Source organism: Mobula birostris, chromosome 16, assembly GCF_030028105.1.
Source record: "Mobula birostris isolate sMobBir1 chromosome 16, sMobBir1.hap1, whole genome shotgun sequence".
Lineage (NCBI taxonomy): Eukaryota > Metazoa > Chordata > Chondrichthyes > Myliobatiformes > Myliobatidae > Mobula > Mobula birostris.
Window position 1 is genome coordinate 61,415,062 of NC_092385.1, and position 26,175 is coordinate 61,441,236.

Sequence of the window (26,175 nt, forward strand, 5' to 3'; positions counted from 1 at the left end):
GAAAGATGTGCTTAGTGGTGGGATCCCATTGGAGGTGGCGGAAGTTACGGAGAATAATATGTTGGACCCGGAGGCTAATACTCCAGATTCGGCCTCACCAATGCCTTATACAACCTCATCATAACATTCCAGCTCTTATACTCAATACTTTGATTAATAAAGGCCAATGTACCAAAGGCTCTCTTTACGACCCTATCTACCTGTGACGCCACTTTTAGGGAATTTTGTATCTGTATTCCCAGATCCCTCTGTTCTACTGCACTCCTCAGTGCCTTACCATTAACCCTGTATGTTCTACCTTGGTTTGTCCTTCCAACGTGCAATACTTCACACTTGTCTGTATTAAACTCCATCTGCCATTTTTCAGCTCATTTTTCCAGCTGGCCCAAGTCCCTCTGCAGGCTCTGAAAACCTTCCTCACTGTCCACTACACCTCCAATCTTTGTATCATCAGCAAATTTGCTGATCCAATTTACCACATTATCATCCAGATCATTGATATAGATGACAAATAACAATGGACCCAGCACCAATCCCTATGGCACACCACTAGTCACAGGCCTCCACTCGGGGAAGCAATTCTCTACTACCACTCTTTGGCTTCTTCCATTGAGCCAATGTCTAATCCAATTTACCACCTCTCCATGTATACCTAGCGACTGAATTTTCCTAACTAACCTCCCATGCGGGACCTTGTCAAAGGCCTTACTGAAGTCCATGTAGACAATATCCACTGCCTTCCTTTCATCCACTTTCCTGGTAACCTCCTCAAGAAACTCCAATAGATTGGTCAAACATGACCTACCACGCACAAAGCCATGTTGACTCTCCCTGATAAGTCCCTGCCTATCCAAATGCTTGTAGATTCTGTCTCCTAGTACTCCCTCCAATAACTTACTTACTACCAACGTTAAACTTACTGGCCTATAATTTCCCGGATTACTTTTCGATCCTTTTTTAAACAACGGAACAACATGAGCCACTCTTCAATCCTCCGGCACCTCACCTGTAGACAGCGACATTTTAAATATCTCTACCAGGGCCCCTGCAATTTCAACACTAGTCTCCTTCAAGGTCCGAGGGAACACCCTGTCAGGTCCCGGGGATTTATCCACTTTAATTTTCCTCAAGACAGCAAGGACCTCCTCCTTTTCAATCTGTACAGTTTCCATGATCTCACTACTTGTTTCCCTTCATTCCATAGACTTCAAGTTGAGTGAACTTGGCCTTTTCTCCTTGGAGTGACAGAGGGTGAGAGGTGACCTGATAGAGGTGTACAAGATAATGAGAGGCATTGATCGTGTGGAAAGTCAGAGGCTTTTTCCCAGGGCTGAAGTGGCTAGCATGAGAGGGCATAATTTTAAGGTGCTTGGCAGTAGGTGTAGAGTAGATGTCAGGGGTAGTATTTTTTTTTTACGCAGAGAGTGGTGAGTGCGTGGAATGGGCTGCTGGCAGCGGTTGTGGAGGCGGAAACGATAGGGTCATTTAAGAGACTCCTGGATAGGTACATGGAGCTTAGAAAAATAGATGGCTATGGGTAAGCCTAGGTAGTTCTAAGGTAAGGACATGTTAGGCACAGCTTTGTGGGCTGAAGGGCCTGTATTGTGCTGTATGTTTCTAACTTTGGAGACCTCAAAGCTGTGACCAGAGCAAGATTTAATGGTGGCACTTACTGGGTCTAAGAATTTTAGCATGTGACATCTGGGAATTATGTAGATAGAAAGGTAGCAGCTGCCTCTTGTGTTTAAATGCTCTGAATGCCAGTTTACATTTTAATTTGGGACTTTCGGTGGTATTTATTAAGTGCTGAGTTGGAGGTGGTGTTGCTAGTCAGGGTACTGGATGAGATGTAGAAGAGTTTCATGAAACAGCCCTCGGATGTGATGGGTAACTCATTTTTATTGTTCACGTCTGCAAGTAAACTCGCATGTAAGAACAGTCCATCAAATTCAATAACACAAGCAACAGTTTCTCACACACACTCCATTATCCCCAACAAAAGGGAATCCCAAAGAACTAAAAGCAGAAATTGGCAGCTCTCACTGCATGCAGCTTCCCAGTGGATAGACAAAGGTTCTCCACTGCTGCTAACCCCTCACCTTTAACATAGGGAACAGGGTCAGGGAACAGGTTGCTCTACCAACTGATTAGACCAGTCACTTATAATAATTGTGAAATACATTTTGCAAATATAAACCTGTAGTTCCGAACCTCCTTGGCAGGGACTATAATGATATATCAGGGCCAGAGAGCAAGTTACAATATTAATTTATAAATGCTAAATCTTCAGTTTTTAATATGTGTTAAGTTACAAGATCAGATAGTGAAAAACCAGCATCTTCACACATTCTTCATAGCAGCCAAGGGTTGAACAGTAACTCAGGCAGCAGAGGTTAGTACTTGACAACCAGAACTGGTGCGGTTGTAGGAAGATGATGATGGCACTAACCAGGTCACTAAGTTCCAGCTTTACACAAGCCCAGCAGCACTAGTTGCAATGTACATATGCTGGTGCACTGGCAGGTGATAGTTTTTGGCAAAATGCATGTTGTGCACTGATCACCAAGAATGAACAGTACTCAGGTACTGAGTTTAATTAGTGAAGAGAGGAAAAAAAAATTGAAATGCAAGATCAGCTTTCAAATGAAAACACATCTCACACAGAGCTGTAAGCAGAGAAAGGGACAAGTTAGCCAGTTCCTTGAGAACCGGATGCTGATTCTCTCTGTCTACTTTTCCCATGCCCTCTTTAAACTTTGGTAATTTGTTACTTCTCACTGGTTAAGTCTGATGGCCACCTCACAAACTCTGGACTCCTGCATCAAGCACCATTTTAGTGCAAGTCATATAGTAGATCTTTGAATCAGTAGTGCCATAACAACTCACAAGTGACATTAAATTGTCAGAAAGTGGATCATCTCACGACCGATGATATCGTTTTGTAGTGTGGTTTATAGTGTCAATGACCAACACAGTAACAGATTTTGAAAGTAGTATAGGAAATTGAGGACACAAAGGCACTAACTCATGCATTATGCAGTGTCATTACAGATAGAGACATGCGATTCTGCCTGGCATGGACATGTTGGCTGATTCATGTTTCATTTGAGGTACAGACTCATGGGATACTGGCTCATATTACCAGGTGGACAGTATGGTTTTGGCAATATTCAGCACGTGACAGGTGAATATATTAGTACCGTGATTTACACGTTAGACAGAGCCAGTGCTAGTACCAGTCCAGGCATGAGCAAGTTCACACCCAGCATCCTGATACAACAACAGATTCATGCCAAGCAGGTGTCATAGCATCAAAGCTCACATGGACTTGCTCTGCACATTATCTGGCATGTCTGGGTATAGACTCATGTAATCCAATGTCACAGAAGAACTGTCTCACAACATTGGTCAGGACGTGAACGTGAGAGTCAGATTCACAAAGGGCCGGTGTTTAACTATGGACAATGAACCCTAATTCTGCCTTCTCCAGCATCAGGCTGGCTGTGGCACACAGGATACTGAGTAGTATGTCTTCCAGTATTAAACCAGGTATGGACAGATATGATCTTGATTTGATTGTTATACAATGATAGTACCAATTAATGAATTAAGAGTTGGGAAAGTATCTTAGACTTAAAATTTAAGATTAGATAATTGGTAAGAAATACTCCTGATGCCTGGACATGAACCTGATGTGGGGGGAATTCGGGTATGGGTGAAGTACAACAAGTTGTTGTTCTCACCATGATAAACTGGAATCACTCTATTCTTCATTGTCAGTGGCTGCATTAGTTACTAGACATCAAGGGACATCAGTTCAATGGGGAAATGTTCAATGAAACCAGGCAATCAGACAGTAAGTGCACAAAAACACTGTTTCCAAGTAGGAGTCTTTAGAAAAGCTTTAGGACATTGGCAGGGCCTGTGGATTAGTAGAAAACGCTCCCATCATTTTGACATAGGTTGGTTTATAAAAGTCATGTCAAGGTGTAGGGTATCAGACAATCTGGCACTGTTCGAGTTCTGCTGTTGATTAAAATGTTCCCATTAAAAGTCTCAATGTATGGCAAAAAGGGATCCAGGTAGCTTTGAACAATTTCCACAGGAGCCTAAAACCACCTGCTGAAGACAAGTAGGTATCTTCTCATGGGTCGCTCCAAGCTCCTGCCAGACTCTAGTGCAAACAGCTGGAGTTACACAGATATACGCTTTCTTTCCCATTTCTGCAAACAGATTTTAAATCTCACTTGATGTCAGTTCGCAGCTCATAAATTAATAAAGGTAGGCTTTAGGACCCAAGAAGGGAATCACAGCCAAGACACAAGATTAGCGTGTCAGGGACAGGGCGAAATTCAATCTGTAAATTGCCCTTCAGAACGTGTTTGCCTCAGTCTAGGAATCAATATATGAAATTAAATAGCAATCTAACAAGTGCATCATTGCTTGATGAAGCACCAAGGATCATTCCCTTTTGTAAACATTGGATATTGAACATTCCAATCTCTGCATGTTACACAGTTGCTAATGTCCTGAAGAGTATCTTTTCCTTTACCCTATCTTTGGAAGCAGGGAAATTGCAAGGTTGGTGGATCAGTGACAACTAGGAGGAGGATGGTTTTGCGTAGTCATCCACGGCAGTGATAGTGGCCTTGCAGAAAAAGCAGTCCTTGTTGTTCATCAGGTGCTGGTTGATGCAGGCCCTGAAATGACAAGAGTAATAGTCAGTCCTCAAGCACGTCAACAAACAGAATCCCAATTCACTAATAATTTTGAAAAAATGAAAATGCTACATCAGCTCAGGAACTGTCTGCGGAAAGAATTCTGACATGAAATACTAACTCTGTTTCTTTCTCCACAGATGCTGCCTGACTGGCTGAGTGTTTCCAACATTATTGGTTCATAGTTCATATTTCCAGCATATGCAGTTTTTTTTTATTTTCAACTTTATCACACAGCTATTAAAGTGATCATCTTTCTGATCAGTTTATGCTGTTCCAACTGAAGGACTAGATACATCAATCAATACTTGGCATTCAAAAGGTGAAGGGGAGTAGAACAGGTTGAATGCTAACCTTAGGCGCTGTCAGTTGGGAGTCTGCACATTCTCTCTATGACCATGTGGGTTTCCACTGGGTGCTTCAGTTTCCTCCCACATCCCATGGTCAGTAAGTTAATTGGTCACTAATTTCCGCCATATAATCTGGGAAGAGGTGAGGGAGTATGTCTTATTGTAGGATGGGTGAACTAGGTCTTTTCTCTTTGGAGTGAAGGAGGATGAGAGGTGACTTGATAGAGGTGTACAAGAGACATGGATAGATTGGACAGTCAGATACTTCTTCCCAGGGCAGAAATGGCAAATATGAGGGGACAGAATTTTAAGGTGATTGGAGGAAAGTACGAGAGAGATTGCAAGTTTTTTTTACACTGAGAGTGGTGAGTGTGTGGAATGCCCTGCTAGGGGTGGTGGTAGTGACAGATACATTAGGGGTATTTAAGAAACTCTCACATAGGTACAGAGCTGATATAACATTTTAAAACAAAGTGAATCTGGGCAAGTGTGTCTGGGTAGGCGTGAGATACATTAATACATTAACGGAGGTGTTAGACATATCAATACAATATGCAGGGGTTTGTCTGTGTTGGGACTGCTTCTTTTCACGTTTTCTGGATGATGACAGAATTGATGACTTTGTGGCCATGTTTGTGGATGATAAGACAGGTGGAGGGGCATGTAGTGTTGAGGAAGCAGGGAGACTGCAGAGAGGCAAACAGGTTAGGAAAATGGGCAAAGGAAATACAATGTATGGAAGTGTATGGTGTTGCACTTTGGTAGAAGGAATAAAGATGCAGACTATTTTCTGAATGGAGAGAAAATTCAAAAATCAGAGCTGCCAAGGGACTTGGAAGTCCTTGTGCAGGATTCCCTAAAAGTTAACTTATAGGTTGAGTCCGTGAAATTTGTGGAGATAAAACATGACATCCAAAACTTTGTCAAACTTCTATAGATGTGTAGTGGAGAGTATATTGACTGGCCACAGCACAGCCTGGTATGGAAACACCAATGCCCTTGAACAGAAAATCCTACAACAAGTGGTGGAAATGGCTCAGGCCATCATGTGTAAAGCCCTTTCAACCATTGAGCACATCCACATGAAATGCTGTTGCAGGAAACAGCAGGGACACCCACCATCCAGGTCATGCTCTCTTCTCACTGATGTCATCAGGAAGAAGGTACTCACACCACCGGGTTCAGGAACAGTGACTGCCCCTCAACCGTCAGACTCTTGAACCAAGGGGATAACTGCACTCAACTTCACTTGCCCCATTCACAATCACATCACAATCACTTTCAAGGACTCTTCATCTCATGCTCTCAATATTTATTGCTTGCATGCTTATTTATTTATTCTTTTTGTATTTGCATTTTGTTGTTTCCTGCATTCTGGTTGAATTGAATTGAATGATCTTTATTGTCATTATACATAGGTACAATGAAACTCGGTTTGGCTTCCTCTCAGGCAATTAAATAAAGCGGTAGATGAAAACAAGACAGTAATAGAAAAACAGTATTAAATAGACAAGTAGCAGCAGCACCAGAATATCACAGTGATGCACAAAGTGCCGTTAGTGCAAGTATTTGAGTCCTTGTGTGTGCATGTGTGTGCTCACAGTTTCAGTCATTGTTCTGTGCGAGTGGTGTGATGGAGGCCACAGCTCTGGGATAGAAGCTGTTCCTCAGTCTATTTGTTCTGGCTTTTAGTGTCCTGAACCTTTTGCTGGACGGCAGCGGGTCAGACAGGGAGTGGCCGGGGTGTGTGGTGTCTCTGGTTATGCTGATTGCTTTCCTCCTGAGTCTGCTGGAGTAGATGGTGTCCAGTCCTGGGAGCTCCATCCTGACAATTCACTGGGCCACTTTCACCACACGATGCAGGTCTTGTCGCTCAGCGGCTGTGCAGCTGGCATTGTACACTGTGGCGCTGTTGGTCAGGACGGTTTCAATTGTGCTTCTGTAGCAGTTAAGCAACAGCTTTTGTGGGAGTTTGGTCTGTTTTAGCTTTCTGAGGATGAAGAGTCTTTGTTGTGCCTTTTTTACAAGCAGCGAGGTGTTGGTAGTCCATGTCAGCTGTTTTGACAACATAACTCCAAGGAACTTCAGCTTTTCCACACTTTCCACTACCTCTCCATGTATATGGAGGGGGGTGTGTACTCTGTACTTTGATCTCCTGAAGTCAATGATCGTCTCTTTTGTTTTAGAAGTGTTAAGGACCAGGTCAATAAACAATAGGTGTGGGAATAGGCCATTCGGCCCTTCGAACCAGCACCACCATTCACTGTGATCATGGCTGATCATCCACAATCAGTACCCTTTTCCTGCCTTCTCCCCATATCCCTTGACTCCACTATCACTAAGAACTCTATCTAACTCTTTCTTGAAAGCATTCAGAGAATTGGCCTCCACTGCCTTCTGAGGCAGAGCATTCCACAGATCCACAGCTCTCTGGGTGAAAAAGTTCTTCCTCAACTCCGTTCTAATTGGCCTACCCCTTATTCTCAAATTGTGGCCTCTGGGTCTGGACTCCCCCAACATCAGGAACGTGTTTCCTGCCTCTAGCATGTCCAATCCCTTAATAATCTTATATGTTTCAATCAGATCCCCTCTCATCCTTCTAAATTCCAGTGTATACAAGCCCAGTCGCTCCAATCTTTCAACATATGATAGTCCCGCCATCCCGGGGAATTAACCTCGTGAACCTCCGCTGCACTCCCTCAATAGCAAGAATGTCCTTCCTCAAATTTGGAGACCAAAACTGTACACAATACTCCAGGTGTGGTCTCACCAGGGCCCTGTACAACTGCAGAAGGACCTCTTTGTTCCTATACTCAACTCCCCTTGTTATGAAGGCCAACATGCCATTAGCTTTCTTCACTGCCTGCTGTACCTGCATGCTTACTTTCAGTGACTGATGAACAAGGACACCAAGATCTCGTTGTACTTCCCCTTTTCCTAACTTGACTCCATTCAAATAGTAATCTGCCTTCCTGTTCTTGCCACCAAAGTGGATAACCTCACATTTATCCACATTAAACTGCATCTGCCCACTCACCCAACCTGTCCAAGTCATCCTGCGTTTTCTCAACATCCTCCGCACATTGCACACCGTCACCCAGCTTTGTGTCATCTGCAAATTTGCTAATGTTACTTTTAATCCCTTCATCTAAATCATTAATGTATATTGTAAATAGCTGCGGTCCCAGCACCGAGCCTTGCGGTACCCCACTAGTCACTGCCTGCCATTCTTAAAGGGACCCATTAATCCCTACTCTTTGTTTTCTGTCTGCCAACCAATTTACGATCCATGTCAATACCCTATCCCCAATACCATGTGCTCTAATTTTGCCCACTAACCTCCTATGTGGGACCTTATCAAAGGCTTTCTGAAAGTCCAGGTACACTACATCCACTGGCTGTCCCTTGTCCGTTTTCATAGTTACATCCTCAAAAAATTCCCTAAGATTAGTCAAGCATGATTTCCCCTTCGTAAATCCACGCTGACTTGGACCGATCCTGTTACTGCTATCCAAATGTGCCACTATTTCATCCTTTATAACTGACTCCAGCATCTTCCCCACCACTGATGTCAGGCTAACTGGTCTATAATTCCCTGTTTTCTCTCTCCCTTCTTTCTTAAAAAGTGAGATAACATTAGCTACCCTTCAGTCCTCAGGAACTGATCCTGAATCTATAGAACATTGGAAGATAATTACCAATGCCTCCACGATTTCTAGAGCCACCTTCTTAAGTACCCTGGGGTGCAGACCATCAGGCCCTGGGGATTTATCAGCCTTCAGTCCCATCAGTCTATCCAACACCATTTTCTGCCTAATGTGAATTTCCTTCAGTTCCTCCGTTACCCTGTGTCCTCTGGCCACTATTACATCTGGGAGATTGTTTGTGTCTTCCCTGGTGAAGACAGATCCAAAGTACCTGTTCAGCTTGTCTGCGATTTCCTTGTTCCCCAGAATAATTTCACCCGTTTCTGTCTTCAAGGGACCAACTTTGGTCTTAACTACTTTTTTCCTCTTCACATACCTAAAGAAGCTTTTACTATCCTCCTTTATATTCCTAGCTAGCTTGCCTTCGTATCTCATCTTTTCTCCCCGTATTGCCTTTTTAGTTATCCTTTGTTGCTCTTTAAAAGTCTCCCAATCCTCTGGCTTCCCGCTCATCCTTGCTATGTTATACTTCCTCTCTTTTATTTTTATACTGTTCTTGACTTCCCTTGTCAGCCATGGTCGCCCCTTACTCCCCTTAGAATCTTTCTTCCTCTTTGGAATGAACTGATCCTACACCTTCTGTATTATTCCCAGAAATACCTGCCATTGTTGTTCCACTGTCATCCCTGCCAGGGTATCTTTCCAGTCAACTTTGGCCGGCTCCTCCCTCATGGGTCCATAGTCCCCTTTGTTCAACTGTAATACTGACACTTCCGATTTTCCCCTCTCCCTCTCAAATTGTAGATTAAAACTTATCATATTATAGAAACATAGAAAATAGGTGCAGGAGCAGGCCATTCGGCCCTTCGAGCCTGCACCGCCATTTATTATGATCATGGCTGATCATCCAACTCAGAACCCCGCCCCAGCCTTCCCTCCATACCCCCTGACCCCCTTTAGCCACAAGGGCCATATCTAACTCCCTCTTAAATATAGCCAATGAACTGGCCTCAACTGTTTCCTGTGGCAGAGAATTCCACAGATTCACCACTCTCTGTGTGAAGAAGTTTTTCCTAATCTCGGTCCTAAAAGGCTTCCCCTCTATCCTCAAACTGTGGCCCCTCGTTCTGGACTTCCCCAACATCGGGAACAATCTTCCTGCATCTAGCCTGTCCAATCCCTTTAGGATCTTATACGTTTCAATCAGATCCCCCCTCAATCTTCTAAATTCCAACGAGTACAAGCCCAGTTCATCCAGTCTTTCTTCATATGAAAGTCCTGCCATCCCAGGAATCAATCTGGTGAACCTTCTTTGTACTCCCTCTATGGCAAGGATGTCTTTCCTCAGATTAGGGGACCAAAACTGCACACAATACTCCAGGTGTGGTCTCACCAAGGCCTTGTACAACTGCAGTAGTACCTCCCTGCTCCTGTACTCGAATCCTCTCGCTATAAATGCCAGCATACCATTCGCCTTTTTCACCGCCTGCTGTACCTGCATGCCTACTTTCAATGACTGGTGTATAATGACACCCAGGTCTCGTTGCACCTCACCTTTTCCTAATTGGCCACCATTCAGATAATAATCTGTTTTCCTACTTTTGCCACCAAAGTGGATAACTTCACATTTATCCACATTAAATTGCATCTGCCATGAATTTGCCCACTCACCCAACCTATCCAAGTCACCCTGCATCCTCTTAGCATCCTCCTCACAGCTAACACTGCCACCCAGCTTCGTGTCATCCGCAAACTTGGAGATGCTGCATTTAATTCCCTCATCCAAGTCATTAATATATATTGTAAACAACTGGGGTCCCAGCACTGAGCCTTGCGGTACCCCACTAGTCACCGCCTGCCATTCTGAAAAGGTCCCGTTTTTTCCCACTCTTTGCTTCCTGTCTGCTAACCAATTCTCCACTCACACCAATACCTTACCCCCAATACCGTGTGCTTTAAGTTTGCACACTAATCTCCTGTGTGGGACCTTGTCAAAAGCCTTTTGAAAATCCAAATATACCACATCCACTGGTTCTCCCCTATTCATTCTACAAGTTACATCCTCAAAAAATTCTATGAGATTCATCAGACATGATTTTCCTTTCACAAATCCATGCTGACTTTGTCCGATCATTTCACCGCTTTCCAAATGTGCTGTTATCACATCCTTGATAACTGACTCCAGCAGTTTCCCCACCACTGATGTTAGGCTAACCGGTCTATAATTCCCTGGTTTCTCTCTCCCTCCTTTTTTAAAAAGTGGAGTTACATTAGCCACCCTCCAATCCTCAGGAACTAGTCCAGAATCTAACGAGTTTTGAAAAATTATCACTAATGCATCCACTATTTCTTGGGCTACTTCCTTAAGCACTCTAGGATGCAGACCATCTGGCCCTGGGGATTTATCTGCCTTCAATCTCTTCAATTTACCTAACACCACTTCCCTACTAACATGTATTTCGCTCAGTTCCTCCATCTCACTGGACCCTCTGTCCCCTACTATTTCTGGAAGATTATTTATGTCCTCCTTAGTGAAGACAGAACCAAAGTAATTATTCAATTGGTCTGCCATGTCCTTGCTCCCCATAATCAATTCACCTGTTTCTGTCTGCAGGGGACCTACATTTGTCTTTACCAGTCTTTTCCTTTTTACATATCTATAAAAGCTTTTACAGTCCGTTTTTATGTTCCCTGCCAGTTTTCTCTCATAATCTTTTTTCCCCTTCCTAATTAAGCCCTTTGTCCTCCTTTGCTGAACTCTGAATTTCTCCCAGTCCTCAGGTGATCCACTTTCTCTGGCTAATTTGTATGCTTCTTCTTTGGAATTGATACTATCCCTAATTTCTCTTGTCAGCCACGGGTGCACTACCTTCCCTGATTTATTCTTTTGCCAAACTGGGATGAACAATTGTTGTAGTTCATCCATGCAACTTTTAAATGCTTGCCATTGCATATCCACCGTCAATCCTTTAAGTGTCATTTGCCAGTCTATCTTAGCTAATTCACGTCTCATACCTTCAAAGTTACCCCTCTTTAAGTTCAGAACCTTTGTTTCTGAATTAACTATGTCACTCTCCATCTTAATGAAGAATTCCACCATATTATGGTCACTCTTACCCAAGGGGCCTCTCACGACAAGATTGCTAATTAACCCTTCCTCATTGCTCAAAACCCAGTCCAGAATAGCCTGCTCTCTAGTTGGTTCCTCGACATGTTGGTTGAAAAAACCATCCCGCATACATTCCAAGAAATCCTCTTCCTCAGCACCTTTACCAATTTGGTTCACCCAATCTACATGTAGATTGAAGTCACCCATTATAACTGCTGTTCCTTTATTGCACACATTTCTAATTACCTCCTAATGGCTCCTTTACCTCGAGTTCCCTTATCAAATCCGGTTCATTACACAACACTAAATCTAGAATTGCCTTCTCCCTGGTGGGTTACAGTACAAGCTGCTCTAAGAATCCATCTTGGAGGCACTCCACAAACTCCCTTTCTTGGGGTCCAGTACCAACCTGATTTTCCCAGCCTACCTGCATGTTAAAATTCCCCATAACAAGCGTAGCATTACCTTTGCAACATGCCAATTTTACCTCTTGATTCAGCTAGCACCCTATATCCAGACTACTGTTTGGGGGCCTGTAGACAACTCCCATTAGAGTCTTTTTGCCCTTACAATTTCTCAGTTCTATCTATACTGACGCTACATCTCCTGATTCTATGTCCCCCTTGCAAGTGACCGAATTTCATTCCTCACCAACAGAGCCACCCCACCCCCTCTGCCCACCTGTCTGTCCTTTCGATAGGATGTATACCCTTGGCACGTGGCCAAGCGGTTAAGGCATTGGACTAGCAACCTGAAGGTCGTGAGTTCGAGCCCCAGCCGAGGCAACGTGTTGTGTCCTTGAGCAAGGCACTTAATCACATATTGCTCTGCAACGACATTGGTGCCATGCTGTATGGGTCCTAATGCCCTTCCCTTGGACAACATTGGTGTTGTGGAGAGGGGAGACTTGCAGCATGGGCAACTGCTGGTCTTCCATACAACCTCGCCCAGGCCTGTGCCCTGGAGAGTGAAGACTTTCCAGGCGCAGATCCGTGGTCTTGCAAGACTAATGGATGCTTTTACTTTACTATATCCTTGAATATTCATTTCCCTGCCCTGGTCCTCTTGCAGCCATGTCTCTGTTATTCGTACAACGTCATACTTGCCAATTTCCAACTGAGCCTCAAGCTCATCCACTTTATTTCTTATACTTCGTGCATTTATATATAATACTTTTAATCCATTACTCCCCCTCACCTTTCATATTGATTCCTATTGAACTTGACCATAATCTCAGATCCCTTCCTGAGCTTTCTGCCCCGTTAATTCTGTTGTCTTTCTTAACTTTCCTTATTCTCTCTTTCCCTTTAACTCCACCCTTATAGTTCCTCTCTTCCCCCCCCACTACTTAGTTTAAACACATCCATGTAGCAGTGGCAAACCTGCCTGTTAAGGTTGTTGTCTTTACACCACTCCATCAGATGATCCACCTCAAGCCTGTAAGCTGTTTCATCCTCGTCTGAGATCAGGCCAACCACTGTGGTATTGTCCACAAATTTAATTATGGAGTTGGAGGTGTAGATGGGGGTGCAGTCATGTGTGAAGAGTGTGTAGAGCATAGGCTCAGCAAACAGCCCTGCGGGGTGCCTATTTTTAAGATGTGGGTGGTGGAGGTGTGCTGACCAATTCTGACTTGCTGTGATCAGTTTGTGAGAAAGTCCATGACCCATGAGCACAGGGAGGAACCAAGGCCAAGAGTGTTCAGTTTGCTGACCAGTTTATGGGGGATGACTGTATTAAATACAGAACTGACGTTGAATGCCCTAGTTGGACAGACTTCCATTGATTAATTCTGTTATGGTTACTTTTCTATAGATTTATGGAGTATACCCACAAGAAAATGGATCTCAGGGTTGTGAGTGCTGATAATTATGTACTTCAATAATAAAATTTATTTTGAACTTTGGTAAGGAAGGCAAATGCAATGTTAGCGTTCATTTGGAATCAAATTGAACATAAAATTAAGGATATAGTTCTGTGGCTTTATAAGACATTGGTCAGACTGCACTTGGAGTATTGTGAGCAATTTTGGGCCCCTAACTAAGAAAGGACGTGCTGGCATTGAAGAGGGTGCAGAGGAAGTTCATGAGAGAGATCCCCGGAATGACAGGGTTAATGTATGAGGAGTATGATGGCTCTAGGACTGCACGCACTGAGGTTTAGGGGGGGGGCGGGGGGATCTTACCGAAACCTATCTAATATTGAAAGGTCTAGATTGAGTAGATGTGCAGAGGATGTTTCCTATAGTGAGGGAGTCTACGACCAGAGGGCACAGCCTCAGAATAGAAGGACGTCCCTTTAGAACAGAGGTGAAAAGTAATTTCTTTAGCGAGAGGGTGTTGAATCTGCAGAATTCAGCTGTGGAGACAGTCATTGGGTATAAAACTGAGGTTATTAGGTTCTTGATTAGTAAGAGTGTCAATGGTTACGGGAAAAAAGCAGAAGAATGGGGTTGAGTGTGATAATAAATCAGCCATGGTGGAATGGTGAAGCAAGATGCAAATACAAAAGAAGAATTAAATAATAATAAATAAATAAACAATAAATATGGACAACATGAGATGAAGTCTCCTTGATGGGCTGAGTGGCCTAATTCTGCTCCTTTGCCTTAAGGATGCAGTTCATAAGGTAACGATACTTTAGAGAGGAGCTTCAAGTTTGCAGAAAGTCTTGAAAAGGAAAGGATTCTAATGAATGAGGAACAGACCAATGCAGAAAGACTTCGAAAGTTTTAGTTAGGCTAATGAATACTGAACTTAATGATGAAAGAAGGTATTAAAATTAAAACAGTTATAACTGCTTTAAACAAACAAAATATCCCAGAAGTGTTTCACGGGGATGATGTCAGAGAGAAACTTAACACCGGGCATTTTAGTCAAATAACTGGTCAAGTGAATTTTTGAAATGTGCAAGTTTCAGTATAACTGAGGGCATAGCCATCCATGGGGAATTGAAAGAAAGTGGGAATGCACAAACGAGCACAATTTGAACTTGTTTCGAAATGGAGTTGGAGGAAATTACGCAACAGTCAATAAACAAGTGATATGAGCAAAATGGGATTACCGTACTGAATGGGAATACTGTGGATCCACTGCAGGAGATATTAGTACATTAAGTGACCTGTGGGTTTGATGCATTTAGGAGAAATAAAGAAAGAGGGGTGACAGGAAGTGCACAGAGCAGCGTGATTCTGAGACATTTGAGCTGTTAATGAGCTGAAAATTCTTGGTAAGGAATACAGATGAGACGAAGGCCACTGTGGCACAAGTCAAGTCGGACTTACTTGCAAGATTTGTGAGAACATGGCATGAAGATGGCAGAGATTGGATGTGCGTAACAGATGGGGCAGAGATCTTCCTCGCTGGTGGGCTGCAAGAAAACAAAGATATTATAACACGTAGGCTGCAGCAGTGCATACAGCCCCCACCCCAACACTCCCGTCAAAGCTTTTGCAATATTCGGGATGAAGTGAAACTCAAAATTCTTGAAGGATTTCCCTGGGAAAGATCTGCCAGTTTTGAGGAACCTCACTGTTAAAACTTGGTACTAACAACAAAAACTGTAATTTAAACTTATCGACCAGAGAGGAGATGCTAAAGTATGAGGTAAACTATAAAAATGGCAAAATGGCTTTAGGTTGATTTTCGAATCGCTACCAAACCCTTTTCATCACATGAAAGGTTGGAAGCTGCAGTTTCTGATCAGGACCCAAGATAAAGGGCATTGTGCCAAATTCTCTAGTCTATAGAGGCGAATAACAGTTACTGCCAACAAAAGGGTCTAACCACCTCCTTAATCTTCTATGGTAAGTGCTTTAACTGCTGCCTTCTGTCCGGTGAAGGTGCTGCTGGAAAGGAAGTTCCAATATTTAAATCCAGTTGCAATTTGTTTCCAAGACAGGAATCTGCACAAGATGGTGTTTCGATGGGCATGGCCCTTCTTGGTTGCATAGGTTGGTGTTTTTGGGAGGTGCTGTCAAAGTAGTCTGTGACTAACCCCGGCACATTGTGTAGATGGTGCACACTGCAGGCTCTGGTGGGTTGGCACGTGCACTGGGCGCCACTGAGCAGTTTCTGTTAAAGTCAGACAAGCCATCCTCGGAGAGTGAAAAAAGAATTTTTTTCAGATGTATGATCTGTCTTTGATTATCATAGGTGAGAAGCACTAGGATGGCCTTATTTGGTCTTCTGTGTAAGAAGACCATGAAGCATTTCTTCACGAAGAAGGGGTAAAGTGGAAGCTGAAGGACAGAGGGGACTAAAGTTGGAGGCGGAGGAAGCCACGAAGTCGAGCAAGTTCTTCATGCCCTTCATGCTGCATGGAGTCGCCTGCAACTGCTACAAGTTTGTTAGACTCCGAAGGTGGATCAAGTACAAATGTGTCACAAGCCGAGGAGGAAGTCAGGTCAGATAAATCCGAGTATGACGAGATTAAGAGTGAGGCTGCCACAGAGAACGTGGACATGGCAGGAGGGGAAGACAATGGTGGTGGTGGTGATGTTGAGTTTATTGATGAGATTGAACCTGACAACACTGAACCTGGTGAACTGGATGGTGTCAAAGAGCCTCAAACTGTCATACCAGAAGTGATCGAACAGCATGACGTTGGACTTCTGAAGTTCGACAAGGATACTGGAAAAGCAATTCTGCCTGATTCGTTGAGAACAGAAATAATAAAGCTGGGTTCAAAGTATTTCCAGAACTATGAGGGGCCTTTCCTACCAACAAATAACCGCTCAATGAACAAAACTTGGTTCAAGAGGAAATTGGACAATGGTCGTGGTGAGGAAGTGACTGGCTCATGGCTGGTCTATTCCCCTTCTAAAAAGTCTGCATTTTGTATCTGTTGTCTTCTCTATTCCCGGTCAGACCATCAATTCTCATTGGAAGCAGGAAAGTGGATTCAACCAGTGGAAAGCACCTGAAAGGATTAGTGTTCATGAAAATGCCAAGAATCATCGGGAATGCTTCACACAGTGGAAAGAAATGGAAAGAAACTTAGCTGGAAACAGAGGAGTTATTGACGCGGTATTTCAGTCACAGATTGAGAAGGAAAAGCAGAAGTAGCGCAATATCTTGACAAGAATCCTTCACTGCATAAAATTCCTTGTGACTCAGACCCTGGCTTTGAGAGTACACAGGGAGTCACTTCAGCTAGACGATGACTCCAATGTGGGAAATTTCCTTGGTTTACTGAAACTACTGGCTATCTTTGACTGTCATAAAAGAATACCACACTCATTTGGAAAGTCAACCTGGATCTACATCTTATCTTTCACTGGGTGTCCAGAACGAATTCATCCACATGATGGCATCCACTGTTAGCCAGAGTTTAGACACTAAAATACTACAGCACAGTACAGGCCCTTTGGCCCTCGATGTTGTGCTGACCCATATATTCCTTAAAAAAAGTAATAAACCCACACTACCCCGTAACCCTCTATTTTTCTTTCATCGATGTGCCTGTCCAAGAGGCTCTTAAATACCCCTAATGTTTTAGCCTCCACCACCATCCCTGGCAAGTCATTCCAGGCACCCACAACCCTCTGTGTAAAAAACTTACCCCTGATGTCTCTCCTAAACTTCCCTCCCTTAACTTTGTACATTTACATACGCCCTCTGATGTTTGCTATTCATTTGCTATTTACTGAGAAGCATTCGTAAAGCGAGTACTATGGCCTCATGTTCGACTCGACTCCTGATCAGGCACACCGTGAGCAGATGTCAGAAGTAGTTAGGTATGTGGAAGTTGTTAGAGAGTCCTTCCTTGGTTTTATCCAGAGAAGCCAGAAGGTGCTGAGAGCTTGGTCGAAGACATCTTGAAACAGCTAGAGAAGGACGAAATGGAGCTACAAGATTGTCGGTCACAGTGCTATGACCACGCTGCTGTGATGGCTGGACACAGAAGTGGTGTTCATCAAAGAGTAAGTAAAGAAAAACAATCTGGCAGTGTTGTGAATTGCGACAATCACTCACTCAACTTGGTGGGTGTACATGCAGCTAAGCAGGATACAATGATGGTCACGTTTTTTGGAACCATCGAAGCTCTCTACGTGCTTTTCTCTCATTCAACACAGCGCTGGGAGAAACTCAAAAAGACCGTGCCTATGGTTGTTAAGTCAGAGTCCGAAACCAGGTGGACTGCAAGGACAGAAGCAGTGAAACCCGTCAACAAGTACCTTGAGGAGATACTTCAAGTTGTCCAGGACATGACAGACAATGAAAACGAGACCAGTGAAACAAGATGTGATGCAAGGCAGCTGTACAACTACATGTTGAGTAAGAGTTATGACTTTCCGATTTTGCTAGGATTTTGGAACAAAGAGAAATCCATCCCGGCAGTTTTATCACTACTAGCTCAGTTTAGTAGTTTTTCTGGTTATAAACTAAATCTTAATAAGAATGAGCTTTTTCTATTAAATATGCAAGTTCCAATTTATAGACGATTACCATTTGAATTAATTACTGATTATTTCACTTATTTGGGTGTCAAGATTACTAAAAAATATAAAGATCTATTTAAAGTTAACTTTCTACCCTTAACTGACCATGTTAAACAATTGTTTACTAAATGGTCCCCACTGTTCTTATCACTGATTGGTCCAATTAATGCTATTAAAATGACTGTTTTACCTAAATTTCTGTATTTATTTCAAATGGTACCAAATTTTATCTCGAAATCGTTTTTTGATATTATTGATTCTAAAATTTCTTCATATATATGGCAGAATAAAAATCCTACACTGAGTAAGAAATATCTACAGAAATCAAAAAAGGACGGTGGTTTAGCATTGCCGAATTTTAGATTTTATTATTGGGCAATTAATATCTGATATTTAATGTTTTGGACGCAAGATTGGGATGAAACTCATTGTCCATGATGGGTGAACCTGGAGGGCGAGTCTGTGCAGGGGTTCTCATTAGCTTCTATTTTAGGAGCTTCGCTCCCCTTTGCGTTAACCAAACTGAATAAACAAATAATTAAACCAATAATTAAACATACAATACGAATATGGGTGTCAGATGTTTGGACAGGGGCGCAATTTCAGTGCTTGCCATAGGTGCTATTTTCCGTAGGTATGCCCCTGGCCAGAGTGGAAGGAATGAAAGTTTAGGATGGTTGTACAGGAGCCAATTAAGTGGGCTGATGTGTCCTGGATGATGTTAAGTTTCTTGAAAGTGGTTGGAGCTGGATTCATTGATCTTGTTCCTGGAATAGCCTGTAGTCAGTTCAAAGATTTTGGGAAATCAGGAGGTAAGTCATTTACTACAAAATATCCCTGACCTGCTGTCATAGCCTTGTTATTTATATCAGAGGCACCATCTTCACCCTGACACAAGGGCACTTGGTGATGGCAATAATGTCCTGGGGAGGTGATTAGACCATCTTCTTATTGACAGTCTCTAACTGTCTCACATTTTACAAATGTGAGATGGTCTCTCACTCTTGCATTATTCACCCTGATCAATCCAGGCCTGGATTTTTTCACCTTCAGTATCTTCATCTCCTGAGGCATTCCAAGTAGGGTTAGTAATCTGACCTTGTGATGAAAGGATGCTCCTGAGTTTTGGAAACAATAAATTCAATACCCAAAGTGGTGAGGGCTTAGAATGCCCTTTCTGGAAAGGTGAATGAGCTAATAAAACCTTCATCAGAATGGAGCAAAATCCTGATAAATACTCACCTATCATGTGCTACAAGGTGACAGACTGACTGCCCAAGTTTTGGCTTGAGTCAGCAGTTACTTTCTTTGGTCCAGGCAAGCTGATAGGGTGAATAGCCTTCTAGGTTTCTATTCTCCTTGTGACACCACTTCCAAGGAATTAAGGATCTGTATTTGCAGATCTTTCTGTTCTACCACACTCCCATGCAAGATTTATCCTCCCAACGTGCAACACCTCACACTTCAGATTCCGCTGCAAGCTTCGACAACCAACCTTGCTGTCCACTAAGCCCCCAATCTTGATGTCATCTGCAAATGTGTTGATCCAGTTTACTATCAGTTTACTTATCATCCTGATCATTGATATAGATGACAAACAACAACAGACCAGCCCCGATCCCTGTGGCTTCCAGTCAGAAGGCAACCATCTACTACCACTCAATGGCTTCTCCCACAAAGCCAATGTCTAATCCACTTTACTACCTCATCCTGAAAGCCAAGTGACTGAACCTTCTTGCCCAACTTCCCATGTGGGACCTTGCTAAAGTCCATGTAGACAATATCCACTGCCTTACCTTCATCAATTTTCCTGGCAACTTCCTCAAAAGTACTCTATAAGATTACTTAATCTTATTAAGATTGGTATAAGATCTACAAATCAGTGAACAGGAATGAGGCAAGGACAATAGAAGCACATAAAAGTCTCTGTTCTTGTCATGTGGTTGCAGGAATGGAGGCACCCATTTTGTGAGACAGTCTTTGCAGCCGTCATTTTGCAAACTATTTGGTGAACTCTTTGCTGCTCAGGGATAGCTTAATCAGAGCAACTGAACATGGCCACAATGAGTTTTCTGCTGATGATTTTTATTATGTAAATTGGCAATAATTATGTAATTTTCCAATAATTTACACATTAATGATGTCAGGCTTACTGGTCTATAATTTCCCAACGTATTCTTAGAGCCTTTCTTAAACAACGGAACAACATTAGCCATCTTCCAATCTTCTGGCCCCTCATCTGTTTTTAAGGACGTTTTAAATATCTCTACTAGACCCCTGCAATTTCTACACAAGGGGAACACCTTGTCAGGCCCTGGGGATATATCCACCCTAATGTGGATGCCCAGAGTTGTAATGGATTTAGTCAAGAAGAAAAAGTTCGGAAGTTAGGATCAAATGAAACATGAGGAGTATAAAGAAGCCAGAAAAGAACTAAGGAAGGGAATCAGGAGGGGCCATGAGAAGTCCCTGGCAAGTAGGATTAAGGTGAATCCTAAGGCACTCAGTACATACATCAAGAGCAAGAGGATAACTAGGGTGAGTATGGGACCACTCAAAGATAAAGGGGGGAACACTTGCTTGGACGCAGAGAATATGAGTGAGGTACTTTATGAGTTCTTTGTTTCAAGGAAAAGGATATGGAGGACTAGGAGATGAGTGCCAAGTGTATAAATACATTAGGGCATTTAGAGGTCAAGGAGGAGGAAGTGTTGGGCCCCCCTAATGAGTATCAAGGTGGGTAGTCCCCAAGGCCTGATGGGATTTACCTCAGGTTACTGAAGGAGGCAAGAGACAAAGTTGCTGGGCCCTTGACCAGTACTTTCATCTCCTCTCTAGCCACAGGTGAGGGCTCAGAGGACTGGTGAGTGGCTAATATTGTCCCCCTATTTAGGAAAGGAACAAGGGAAAATTCTGGGAACTATAGACCGGTGAGTCTCTTGCCAGTTGTAGGGGAATTGCTGGAGAAAATTCTTAGTGAAAGGATGTATGAGCATATGGAAACCCATGGCATAATTTTTGTCATGCCTTACCAACTTGTTAAGAGTTTTTTGACAGGCAAAGTTCCTCATGGAAGGCTAATCTATTGGCTGTTCAGAGTTAGAACTGGCTTGTGCATAGAAGACACAAGGTAGTGGCTGAAGTGACTCATTCGAGCTGGAGGTCTGCAATTAGTGGTGTTCCACAGGGATCTGTGCTGGGACCTCTGCTGCTTGTGATGTATATAAATGGTCTGGATGAAAATGTAGATGGGTGGGTTAGTAAATTTGTGGATGATATCAAGATTGGTGGAGTTGTGGATAGTGTAGAAGACTAGCAAAGAATACTACGCGATATAGATCAATTGTAGATATGGGCAGAGAAATGGCAGATGGAGTTTAACCTAGATAAATGTGAGGTGTTAGACCTTGGTAGGGCAAGTACAAGGAAGCAGTACACTGTTTAAGGGCAAGAACAGTGTTGCTGAGCAGAGAGATCTTGGGGTCCAAGTTCACAGCTCCACAAAAAAAGCTACATGGGGTCAACAGAGTGGTTAAGAAGGCTTATGGAATGCTTGCTTTTATTAGTCAAGGCATTGAGTTCAAAAGTCAAGAGGTTATATTGCAACTTTATAAAACTCTAGTTAGGCCATATCTGGAGTATTAGATACAGTTCTGTTCGCACAGGGCTTTGGAGAGGGTGCAGAAGAGGTTTACCAAGATGCTGCCTGTTTTAGAAGGCATGTGATATCATGAGAGGCTGGATAAACTTGGGTTGTTTTCTCTGGAGCAGCCAAGGCTGAGAGGAGGTCCGATAAAGGTTTACAAGATTATGAGAGGCACAGACAGGAGTGAACAGAGAGTATCTGTTTCCCAGGGTTGAAATGTCTAATACCAGAGGACAGGCATTGATGGTAAGAGGGGGTAAGTTCAAAGGGGATGTGAGGAGTAGGTTTTTTACTCAGATCCTTGGTATGGTGGTACACTGGAGACTTTTGGATAGGGACATAGGAGATGGAGGAATATGGACATGGTCTAGGTAGAAGGGATTAGTGTTTGCTTTTTAACATAGTGGGCCAAACGGCCTGTTCCTGTGGTGTCCTGATATGCCTCACATCAACAAAAAACTTCTCTGTAATCTGTATACGGTCCATGACCTTACTGCTGTGTTGCCTCGCTTCCATAGACTCTGTGTCCATGTCCCAAGTAAATACAGATGTGAAATCTTCATTTAAGATTTCCATGCACAGATGACCATACCAAGTGGCCATTTTATTAGGTACACCGGCCCATTTATTCAAATATCTGATCAGCAAATCAGTGGCAGCAACTCAATGCATAAAAGCATACATACATGGTCAAGAGGTTCATGGGTCGTTTAGACAAACATCAGAATGGGAAGAAATGTGATCGAAGTGATTCTGACTGTGGAATGATTGTTGGTGTCAGACGGGGTGGTTTGAGTATCTCAAAAACTGCTGAGTTCCTGGGATTTTCATGCACAACAGCCTCTAGGGTCTGTGGGTGAAAATGCCTTGTTAATGAGACAGGTCAGAGGAGAATGGCCAGACTGGTTCAATCTGACAGGAAGGCAACAGTAACTCAAATAACCACGTGTTACAAAAGTGGTATGCAGAAGAGCATGTCTGAATGCACACCACGTCGAACCTTGAAGTGGATGGGCTACAGTGGCAGAAGAGCACAAACTTACACTGAGTGGCCATTTTATTAAGTACTGGAGGTACCTAATCAAGTGGTCACTGCGTGTATCTTTGAAAGGATTACCTACCTGTGTTGATGGTCCATTTACAAAGTCACTTGCTGCAGCTATGTTCAGTGGTCAGAAACACACGATGGAGTGTATGATTATGTAGCTAAGTACAGTTCCAATGCTGTGTTTTAGGTTTGCTGAAGTCATCACTGTTGTTGGCAGAATCACAGGTGGTGATGAAACATCATATAGCAGGAGGGAGATTGAAAATCTGGCTGAAAGATGTCACAACAAAAACCTCTCACTCAATATAAAGTATCTGCACTCATTGCCAATAATAACTGATAATTTAGGACTAAACTCTGTAGACCATTTTTCAAATAGGGAGTTGAAGCCTAGAGCAGGGGTAATGTTTTGCATTTGATATGGTTGGGTTTGCACTGTAGAAAATTCCCCACAGAACTCACACCAAATTAATGGGATGGAAAATCTTGTGCTGAGTGTGAATTTGTCCTGAACAGCTATACTGAAGTACAGCCAACATTATATTAAAAAATATCAGATTAGCTTTAATTGTCATATGTATTCGGCACCATGGTAGCCTAGCAGTTAGCACAACACTTGCCGCTCAGGCCTTTTCGGAGTTCAATTGTAAGGAGTATGTATGTTCTCCCCATGGACAATGTGGGCCTTTTCCGAGTTCCATTTTGGTGGTATCTATAAGGAGTTTGTATGTTCTCCCCATGGACAATGTGGGCCTTTTCCGAGTTCCATTTTGGTGGTATCTATAAGGAGTTTGTATGTTCTCCCCATAGACAATGTGGGTTTCCTCACAGTGCTTTGGTTTTGTCCCATAGTCTAAAGATTGGTTAGTAGGTTGGTGATTGCTATTGGGCTAGTGTTAAATAGGGGGACTGCTGGGCACTGCAGCTCAATGGACCAATAGGGCCTGTTCTGTGCTGTATCTCTAAATAATAATATATCTAAGTAAATAATAACATCACCCGGGGCAGCTCGAGTAGCAGCAGATTCTGATCAGAAAAACTACAGAAAGAAGCAGCCAGAGATCAATGAGCCAGTCCTCATCAAGGGAACGGAGGCGGAGCAGGTCAGTAGCTTTAGATTCCTTAGCATTAACATATCAGAGCATCTATCCTGGGACCATCACAAAGAAGGTAGACTTTCTTAGAAGTTTGTGTAGATTCAGCATGACATGTAAAACTCTGACAAACTTCTATAGATGCACAGTGGAGAGTATCCAAACTGCTTGCATCATTGTCTGTTATGTGAACACCAATATCCAGGAATGGAAAAGGTTACAAAAAGTGGTGTATACAACCCATTCTATCACCAAATGAAGCCCTCACCCAGCACATCTACATTAAGTGCTGAGTGCTGCCGCAAGAAAGCAGCATCTGACATCAAACACAATCACCATGCAGGCTGTGCTCTCTTCTCACTACCACCATCTGGCAGGAGATACAGAAGCCAAACCATTAGGTTCAGGAACAATTACTACCCTACAACCATCAGATTTCTGAACTGGCATGGATAAGTTCACTCACTTCTGACTTGACTCTACAACCTAAAGACTCACTATCAAGGTAGTATGTATATTATAACACATACATAGTTTGATAATAAACTTACTTTGAACATGGGACACCATTTTGCTCTAAATCCACCAGCACATTCCCTGTACATAGAGAGAGATATTTTTTACTAAAAAAAAATGCATTGTGCCAAACCCTGTTCCTTCGGATCCCTGGCACAGCTTACATGACACCCTCAACATTGCAGTTAGACTAACACCACCAACAGATACAAAGGGGCAGCTTGGAAAGCTGCTGCCTCACAATGTCAGAGATCCAGCTTGAACTGTGACTTTTGGTGCTGTCTGTAGAATTTGCACGTTCTCCCTATGACCCCAAGGGCTTTCCTTGAGTGCTCCAGTTTCAATAAGACTACAAAACATAGGAGCTGAATTAGGCCATTCAGACCATTGAGCCTGCTCTGCCATTCCATCATGACTGATTTATTATCCCTCTCAATCCCGCTCTACTGCCTTCTCCCTGTAACCTTCGATGCCCTTACCAATCAAGATCATATCAACCTCCACTTTAAATATACCCAATGACAGAAACTACAGCCATTTGTCGCGATGAATTCCACAGACTCACCACCCTCTTGCTGAAGAAAGTTGTAACACTGAGGACATTGGAAAGTGTTTGAGTAGCCTGCAGACACATCTGAAGCTGGATGGGACGTTTCCACTGAAGCAGAGTGTCCCTCTACACCAGGGGTAGACAATCTACGGCCTGCGGGCCAGATCCAGCCTGCAAAGGTATTTCGACCGGCCCATGAGCGATTTTTCCTTATTCTGAGTGTTTCACGCGACCACACTGATGGACATGCATGGCATCTTGTTACACTGGCCCCAGGTTCCGTTTTGTTCCAAACCAAACACTGATATATACAAATGACGGGAAGGCAGACTACCTTATTAATATGCACACGCAGGTTTTCAGATGGGATCGTTCAAATTTGTAAACAGAAACAGCGTCACTGTGTTTTAACAAGAAATCCATGCTAAATATCCAGATATTTACATGTGATGGCATCATTGTTTGGCAGCACTTATCTGTGTGAACAATTATTTTCAAAAATGAAGCACACCAAGAACCATTTGCGAACAAGATTGACTGATGCCCATCTGGATAATGCCTTGCTCTTGGCATCAACAAGTCTGACACCCAATATTGAGAAGCTTTCAAGCAACAAACAGCATCAAGTTTCACATTAAAATTTTCTTTTTTATTATACTTAAATTACCACCATTCAATGCATCATGTTCATACGTTTTATGTTTAAAGATTCTTTGTGTCCTTTCAATAGATTCAAAAGATGCCTTGATTGAGATAAATTGCAACTAAACTGAGTTCTTTGATTCCTAATTGGCATCCTTGGTTAAACACAAACGGTTTTCTAGCATGCAGTATTCATTAATTTGAGGCAAAACATAACCAGATATATTTAACTGGATAATTCCCATATTTCAAGTTTTTTATGGTATTTATCTGGCCCACCATTCGCTCACTAATACGCGATCCAGCCCACAGAGGCAAAAAGGTTGCCGACCCCTGCTCTAAGCAAAGACAACACAACAAAGTGGGGTGATGTGTTCCCGTTCTGCTACAGCTTTGGATCCCAGAGCTCCAAC

At 42.9% G+C, this 26,175-nt stretch overlaps 1 protein-coding gene across 1 annotated transcript in view; it reads right to left on the reverse strand.

The window, feature by feature from the left end:
- Positions 1-232: 232 nt before the first annotated feature.
- The window catches only part of rnf123 (ring finger protein 123), a 410,214-nt gene continuing 384,271 nt past the window's right edge, over positions 233-26,175 (reverse strand). Inside the window, exons 37-38 of the mRNA XM_072280728.1 lie at positions 15,108-15,193; positions 233-4,700 (exon numbers count right to left, since the gene is read on the reverse strand). Of these exons, the coding sequence (XP_072136829.1) occupies positions 4,601-4,700; positions 15,108-15,193 (186 nt within the window). The 3' untranslated portion in view covers positions 233-4,600. The remainder of the gene's footprint in view (positions 4,701-15,107; positions 15,194-26,175) is intronic.